Source organism: Eurytemora carolleeae, unplaced genomic scaffold (genome assembly GCF_000591075.1).
Source record: "Eurytemora carolleeae unplaced genomic scaffold, Eaff_2.0 scaffold259, whole genome shotgun sequence".
Lineage (NCBI taxonomy): Eukaryota > Metazoa > Arthropoda > Copepoda > Calanoida > Temoridae > Eurytemora > Eurytemora carolleeae.
In genome coordinates this window covers 206014-215159 of record NW_019396517.1, presented here as the reverse complement: position 1 = coordinate 215159, position 9146 = coordinate 206014, and the positions used below count along the sequence as shown (strand labels likewise).

Genomic DNA, 9146 nt, shown 5'->3' with positions numbered 1-9146 from the left:
TTTTCACTTTTTCTCCCCGAATTAGGAAATATATTCGTCTTTGTATCCGAACAAAGAAGACTCTACCCTGTGACCCACAATCTGAAAGAAAGAAAACATGAGATAAAGAAATATTTACAAGTCTAGGGGAAAATACATTCCCCGTTCTGTAACCCCTTTATCAGATGCACATTGCATATCTAATATATCTTAAAGCAAAAAACAAGATGCATTGATATCTAGGTTACAAACAAAGAATATCAAAATTTGCACATCAGTGGACAGTGCACAGTGGACACGACACAGCAATGCACAATATTAATAATCGAAGCACTACCATAAGAAACTAAAGTGAAATTAACAGTGCACGGTGGTAATGCTGCAAAATAATGCATGGGGTTTACAAGTAAAGCACAGTACAGTTCAACATTTCATAAGCATTTGTAGATCTGCAAAATAAGGCATTGTATATTGTATACCACTTAGCATCAATTCATTACAATCAAATTTCAAGCACTGCGAAGTAATGAAATAAAGTAACATGAAACGCATGAAAATTAACTTCGTAACCCTGCAATGTAGCAATATTAGCACTGATGTTAAGCTTGTAATTGCATACTTAAACTGAAATTAACTTCACTAAATTGCCCTGCTGTGGCCCTAAAAAGTAAAGCTTCTTTAAAAAAATGTAAAATATATTTATAACTCAATTTTTCACATTCCTAAAAACAGTTTGACAGATTCCTAATTATTTTCTTTTTGTCTCTGAATATTCATATAAAAAGTAAGGAGGACGTTTAACCGAGGTTAACCTTTAGAAACAGGGTGAACGGTCTTTAACCTACACTTCAGCCTCGCAACAGAATAATTAAGTCTCAACGGAACAGTAAGTCTAGAGGAAGATCTGATAAATATTAAAAACCAAGTTCAAAGTGTACTGCTTTTTGGTCCAAAGAATGATTTAACCCTTAAAATTAAATAAAATTTAATAACGACAACGTCGTTATATCCTGTAATCGGCAAAAGCTTTGCCAAAAAATTACGCAAGCCTGTAAACTGCACAGTTGCGACTTGCGTCTCACAAAAGGAAAGCATTTGAAATTACGCATTTAATCAATTGTACGCATTATTCTTTCTTTTTTACTTGAATAGTTTATACACATAGTTTATATGTTGAATTTAAAAAATTGCAAAAAAAATCCATTGATTAATATTGCAAACAATGTTTCCTTGTCTAAAGTTGGAGGGGTTGGAAAGGGTTGACTAAGCTTAAAATTAAAGCAATTATTAGTTTTTACATCGTACATTCAAACAATTGGGGGCTGTATAGAGGATTCAAATTTAAAAATTAATGTAAATACACAACACAGTGCACACTACAGAGAGGCAGGGGCAGGGGTATATTTCTAATTTTTTAACATTCAACTCTACAATTGATAAAAGGCGCAAATAACATGAAAGTTATGAGTTCAAACAATTATTCCAAATAAACTTAGGATGAGCAATATGTTTATTCATTGTTTTTCAAGGTTTATTGTAATCTGAACAAATTTATCATATTGAAACTCTAAATAAAACTTAAAGTATATAATTTAAAGGGGGAAATAAAAAAAATGGGTCGAGGGCAGAAAGAAAATTGTATTAGAACTCAATTATTTCTACAGAATATTAAAAAGAAACTTCAAAACAAAGAACATATTCCTACGATAATATTTCAAAACTTCAAGAGTCAAGAAAATGTTCTTTCTTTCTCTTTGTAAGGTCCAAAGCGATGTATTTAAGTATGCAGAAGATGCACTTTTTACCATCTCTTTGTTTCAGGGCCCGAGTGAGGCCTGCCTACCCCCACACACAAGGAGAAAACCAGTAAAAACATTAACCAACACTTTTATACTCACGTTTATAATAAATATTTCTCCGGCAAACTGATACTATAGTGTGTAAACTTCACGATAAAGTTAGGCTTATTTCATTCTATATGTTTTCTGTTAACTATGCTTACAAAGAAAGAGCTGTCAGGCAGTGCAGGGCAGAGGGAGGTATACGTGTAACTGATTCAGTACCGGTGTCCGGTACACCCAGAAGGAGGGGGGGGGGTGTTGCAATATTATATTTAGTACCGGAAAGACGGGAGGGGGGCAGGTGTGCTTGATAAAGGGAGTACTTAACTTGAGGTGGAGGGATGATGAGTACGGGTAAAAAATGTACTTTCATAACGTATATAACATTTTTAACAATCTTTGATTATGTAAATCTACTTATTATCCAACCCAGCTAGTTTTAGATTTTCTTCAGTCAACTTTCTTAAGAAAGGTGTGTTCATGATGTTCATTATTAAAATCCAACAATTCGAAGGTTATATTTTACGGAATAGTGAAATTCAAGTTCAATGAAGAAAAAAACAGATGAAACGAAACAAGAGATACGAAAAGTGCTTGAGAGGGGTGTAGGAGAGGAAACGAAAGAAGCCTATAAAGCAATTATCTGCTGCAGTAAGCTGAAACTGTAGAATGTTTCATCATCCTACAGAGGGTAGAATGTTCTGGAAAAAAACGACTGAATATACTTCACAATATTTTATTATTTAAAAACCATTCTGTAAAGTTTAAATTTGCTTTCGTAAAAAAATATTCATTACGAAAATTTGTGAAGTATAAACAACATTATCTTCCTGTGGAGAACGTACACTGTAACACCCCCAAACATATCGTATCATGAACCCATGAACAAACAAGCATTCAACATTTTAACATGTTTCAGAATACGGAGGCGTTGAATTTCTGCCAATAAAATTCAAATTGTTAAATAATTCTTGTCCTCAATTCTGTACCTTCTCCCAATCCATAAATTTATAATTTCTGATATCCAAATATTTTAAGATTCAATTATAATCTGTAATCTGTGCTATATCCTCTATTAACTTTCAGTTCTAATCTGTGAAATCTGCAATTAACTATACATTATAATCTGTGAAATCTCCAATTAACTATCAAATATAATCTGTGTAATATCCATTAACTATCAATTCTGATCTGTGCAATCTCCAATTAACTATCGATGATTAACTGTGAAATCTATTAACTATCAAATCTAATCTCTGCAATCTACAATAAACTATCAAACCTGATCTGTGCGATCTCCAATTAACTATCAATTCTAATCTGTGCAATCTCTTTTAATATCGATGGAAATCTGTGCAATCTTAAATTAAGTTTCAAATCTAATCTGTGCAATCTTCAATTAACTATCGATGAAAAAATGTGAAATCTCCAATAAACCATCATAACTTTTGCAATCTGTGCAATCTCCAATTAACTATCAATTCTGGTCTGTGCAATCTACAATTAACAATAAATTATAATCTGTGAAATCTCCAATTAACTATCAAATATAATCTGTGCTATCTTCATTTGACTTATCAATTCTAATCTGTGAAATCTCAAATTAACTATCAAATATAATCTGTGCAATCTACAATAACTATCAAATCTAATCTGTGAAATCTCAAATTAACTATCAAATCTAATCTGTGCAATCTTCATTAATATATATTAAATTCTGTGAAATTTCAAATTAACTATCAAACATAATCAGCGCAATCTTCAATTAACTATAAATTATAATCTGATATCTCAAATTAACAATCAATTCTAATCTGTGCAATCTCCAATTAACTATCAAATCTAATTTATGAAATCTACTTTCAATTATCAATTTTAATCTGTGCAATCTCCAATTCATATCGATGATAATCTGTGCAATCTTCAATTAAATATCAAATCTAATCTTTGCAATCTTCAATTAACTATCGATGATAAAATTTGCAATCTCCATTAACTATCAAATCTAATCTATGAAATCTACTATCAATTATCAATTTTAATCTGTGCAATCTCCAATAAAAATAGCGATGATAATCTGTGCAATCTTCAATTAAATATTAAATCTAATCTTTGCAATCTTCAATTGACTATCTATGATAAAATGTGAAATCTCCAATTAACTGTTATTCTAATCTGTGAAATCTCCAATTAACTATCAATTCTAATCTGTGCAATCTCCATTTAATCTGGGCATTTTCGAATTAACTACCGATGATAATCTGTGCCATCTCCATTAATATCTAATCTAATCTGTGCAATCTCCAATAAACTATCCAATATAATCTGTGCAATCTCCATTAACTAACAAATCTAATCTGTGCGATCGACAATCAACTATCAATTCTAATCTGTACAATCTCCATTACCTATCAAATTTAATCTGTGCAATCTACAATCAACTATCAATTCTAATCTGTGCAATCTCCAATTAACTATTGATGATTATCTGTGCAATCTATTAACTATCAAATCTAATCTGTGCAATCTACAATCAACTATCAAAAATAATCTGTGCAATCTCCAATTAACTATCAAAACAAATCTGTGCAATCTCCAATTAACTATCGATCATAATCTGTGCAATCTCCATCAACTATCGATGATTATCTGTACAATCTTCAATTAACTATCAATTCTAATCTGTGCAATTTGCAATTAACTATCGATTCTAATCTGTGAAATCTTCAATTAACTATCAATAATAATCCGTCAAATCTTCAATTAACTATCAATAATAATCCGGGAAATCTTCAATTGACTATCAATTCTAATCTGTGCAATTTGCAATTAACTATCAATTCTAATCTGTGCAATCTCCAATTAACTATCAATCCTAATCTGCGAAATCTTCAATTAACTATCAATAATAATCCGGGAAATCTTCAATTAACTATCAATTCTAATCTGTGCAATCTCCAATTAACTATCTATTCTAATCTGTGCAATTTCCAATTAACTATGCCAATAGATGTATGCAGGGGTGTATATTTTTCTGTTTCCTTCCCCCCCCGGGGGGAGGGAAAAATATGAGCTTTCATTGGGTGAAAAAAATTAAGAAAAGGGGAAGCGGAAAAGGAAAAAGGGAAGGGGAAAGAGAAAGAAAAGGGAAAAAGGAAGGGAAAAGGGAAGGGAAAAGGGAAGGGGAAAAGGGAAGAGAAATAGGAAGAGAAAAGGGGGAAAAGGGGAAGAAGGAAGGGAAAAATAGGAAGAGGAAGGAAAAGGGGAAGAGCGAAGGAAAAAGGGGAAGAGGGAAGAGAAAATGGGCAAAAGGTAAGTGAAAAAACCACACAAAAAAAAAATCAAAAAACAGTATCAGAAATGATGCTTCAAAAAAACTCAAGGGGGACCTTGAAGTTGCCCTTTTTAAGGCACCAAAACGCTCCGCAACAAATTTTTTCGAAATTTGTGCGGGCTTCAGAAAACTGTAAAATATACCTGTTTTTTAAGTTGTGGATTTGGGGAAAAAATATGATTCCGGAAAAAGGGGGGGGGGAATACGAGTCTCACAACTAATATACACCCCTTGATATATGTTTAAATATAGTCCAAATGTGCCTTTATAAGTTTCGTATGTCAAGTTTCTTAATTAATAAATAGAGCTAAAGCTGATCGAGTTGTTCAGAAAACATTTAAGAATTGAAGGAAAATGGTATAATGTTACGATAAGAAGTTGAAGAATGACTTTGTTATTTTTTCATTGAAAAAGGAAACATTTTTATTTGTTAATTTAAATCCATTATTCCTCATTCTACCATCTATTTCATGTTATAAAAAGGATTGTATTTGTTAAAAAGAAAAGGTTCTGAAAATTAAAATTAAAAGTGAAACTATTAAATTTCAAAACAATTAATCGAAGTTTCTAGTATTTAATGTTTTACAGTGTGAGACGAAACATAAGTACATAAATAAGTTTCCATTTTCCATTTAAATATGTTTTTTCGTTCTTCATTTCAACCCGGTTTATTTCGCTTTTATTTCACAGTGATCTTTTCATTGGAATTTCAAAACAATTTATTTCTCCGTCAAACAAATACTACTTCCTTTGTCATTACTAACGAAAAGTTGTGATTTCTGAAGAAAAAACTAATATTTCAGTCATAATGCGAGGGGGTGGAAACGAGCATTTTCTTCATTTTTCTGGAGAAATTAGAAAAATTATGAATTTGATCTATGGATGCCGGCCTACCTGTTTTGTGGTGAATATTTACTCAAATCATTTTTAATCATTTTCCCTGGAACAAAATATCTAATTTTACATGGTTAGTTTCAGTTGATAAATACGATTAAAGATGTTGAATATGATTATGAAATCACTGATCATGGAACAACGTTCACAAATATATATTTCCACCCATCCACGCGAATGCAAGCAGTTGAGTTGCATGAGCGCTCACACTTATTATTGTCTCTAAGAGAAGAGCTGGTTTATGTAAGCTTCTTAGCGGCCTGGTATAGTCGGTCAACAACCTATATTAAGAACAATATTTAACAAATATAAAAACTATTGACATATTTTAAGATGAGATATTTGTATATCTATTAGCTATAGCTGGCCAAACTGATTTTATTTCCTTCAAATTTTTATTTAATTAACATATTTCTTTTTTACGGGTAACGCCGGGAACTTTAATACTTAAATAAAATAATATTTTGATCCGTAGCAAAATATTTTGTTGACCTTACTAATATGATTTAGCTATTTTAATAAAAATATTGTTCCTTGTTCATAGCATCAATAGTTTCAATGACGTCATCACATGTTGTATCTCTGGTTTCCGGGGTGAATACAACCAGGACTCCAGTCTCCTAAAAATATTATTGTTCTGTTAATTTCACCGCTGTTTCACCAACATTACCGACCCATGATTACCCCAGCAACGGGAGCTAAAGTTACTTAACTTTCCCTTGGGCAATCTATTAAAATAAAGAATCTTCAACTCGGCAAAGTGTTCGTGAAAAAATTTTCATCTTTTAAGACGATACAATTGGGTAAAACTGCATTTCGGGAAATTAAAAAATTTACTTAACCAAGGGTTCTTTGGTCTACCTAATATTTTTTGATAAAATATACACCGGGACACCCCTGGGGTTATTAAACCCTACCTGATCTAGAATTCCTAAAAACTTCTTGTCTAGGATCATTTGACTAAGTTTCTTCTCAACTTGGTCCTTAGGAAGACCAATCTTCCCTGCCACGTAGTCCACCTGTACTCGGCTATACGGTTCAATAATCCTGAAAATAGGATGGATGGTTTCCAGGCAATATTGGTCTCAGAAACCTTTGTTGTAAAGAAAATTTCAAAACTCCTACGATAGAATACATTGATAGTTATGATTTCCGGGAGGGGAAATGGATTCCAGCCACGGTCTCTCTTCTAGACTCCCCCAAACATTGTTTTAAATTTCCGTGACAGAAACAATCCAAAGAACTGACGAGGGTCAACTAAGACTGAAACATATTTTCAATAAAATGTGGAACAAACATCTACTTTATTTACTCTGTAGAGTTTTGGTCCATCATCATCAACGAATTTTCAATATTATATCCAAGTTTAATTTGGGTTAAGATAGATAGTCACGAGAGGTTGCCTTTTCAGAGGGGGGGGGGGGGAGTTCACGTCATATCTTCTTATATTTTGCTTTTCTATTTGTAATTATATCCAATAAATGTCAAACCAGCAAAACATATTAGGCCCAAAGTGTGGCAACTCAAATGTCCCCATGAATGATTGTATGTGGAAAAAAATGTCGATTTTTTTTATTTTCAGAAGTCCAGAAAATCCGCAAAGTCCTAAAATAATTATAATTATTTTAGGACAGATCCAGGATATCCACTATCAAGCCCCCTCTCCCCTAAACGTTATCCACATGGCCGACCTGCAGAGGTTCTGCTCCAACATGTTACTGTAGAGGGTGTCCAGGTGTTTAGCCACAATCTTGTCCTGCTCCAATTCAACTTTATACGTATCTACCGCACTCTAGAAACAAAACAATAATTTAGTTCAATGTTATTACTGGATTACTCGATTACTGGAAAAATTTTCGCTGGGAGATCACTTTTGCGACATTTTCAGCGAGTCAATATATCTTGAAGTTAAACCAGGGATCTTGGCGCCCCTGACACCTTCACCAGGGATCTCGGAGAGGGGGAGCAGGGGGCGGAAGGGAAAAGGGGGCTTATAAACTTTGAATTGCTATAAGAAAAAACAAGCTTTCAGGAATTTAAAAAATTCCAAACTCTGATAAATAAAACGTAGTATGTCCAGACTAAAAACGGCTAAGAGATTTCAAAAAATTTATCAAGTAATTCAAAATTTCAATCTTTAACTTCATTTTCAAACTGGTAAAATAAAAGAATATGTTAAGGCTTTCGCGAAGCTGGATTTAGTCTTAAAAAGTGCTTATCATCCTGATACGTTTAATCCGCAACATTTTGGCTCCCTGGATCCGGATTCACAAAAATATGCGTATCCAAGATGCAAAATTATAACAAAAACCAAAAACACAAGTAAAAATTCTAATAAGAGATTAATAAAAACTACCTGGTCTCCAAATTGTTCAAAAAGAAGAAAAAGTTTAAACATTTAGTATTTGTCAAAAAAAATCAGTGAATCTTAGAGAAATGTTCAGGATCAGAATCCGGATCCGGATAAAAATTAGATGGATCCTAAGCACTGGTCTTCAAATGAAAGTTTTCCTCTCATGTTTAAGGTTAACTTTATTTTTGCAATTATTCTTTTTTATACCTAACTTAACTCTTTTTCATTTATAGAATGATTAACATTTTTTTTAAGTATTATGTTTTTAGATGGTAAAAATACATTCTTATAAAAACTCACAAAATTGAGTTGTCTCTCCCCCTCCCCAAAAAAAAGTCGGTTAGAAGAAGGTTTTAAAACACACAAGACTCTGTAGTATAAAAGCCGAGGTTGTGGCGGGTTGCAAATATGAATATTGAATATAAATCCCCAAGGAGTCTTATTACACAGATTCATTCAAAAACTAGCTCTGAAAGAGTTTAGAATATTCACCTGAAAATCTGCAAGGGATCTTGCTTTAGATGACTTTGCAACAGCTTTCATTGCTTCAAGATCCTTCCCAGAGTACCTTAGAGCAAGCTTCCCAGATACAAGGTTAGCAACCTGGAATACGGACATTAATCATTTAGAATTAATACCCTGAACTAGACACTTTTCGTTAAAAGAAGAGTATCCTGGATGCATGTATTCACAAGTATTTGTTTAGAAGATTTTACCTGGATGGGGGGGGGGGGGGGGGAAAAAA

The 9146-nt window shown here is 32.7% G+C and overlaps 1 protein-coding gene across 1 annotated transcript in view; it reads right to left on the bottom strand.

The window, feature by feature from the left end:
* Positions 1-6094: 6094 nt before the first annotated feature.
* The window catches only part of LOC111704745 (26S proteasome non-ATPase regulatory subunit 11), an 8515-nt gene continuing 5463 nt past the window's right edge, over positions 6095-9146 (bottom strand). Inside the window, exons 6-10 of the mRNA XM_023477079.1 lie at positions 8894-9019; positions 7740-7840; positions 6966-7095; positions 6582-6668; positions 6095-6329 (exon numbers count right to left, since the gene is read on the bottom strand). Of these exons, the coding sequence (XP_023332847.1) occupies positions 6288-6329; positions 6582-6668; positions 6966-7095; positions 7740-7840; positions 8894-9019 (486 nt within the window). The 3' untranslated portion in view covers positions 6095-6287. The remainder of the gene's footprint in view (positions 6330-6581; positions 6669-6965; positions 7096-7739; positions 7841-8893; positions 9020-9146) is intronic.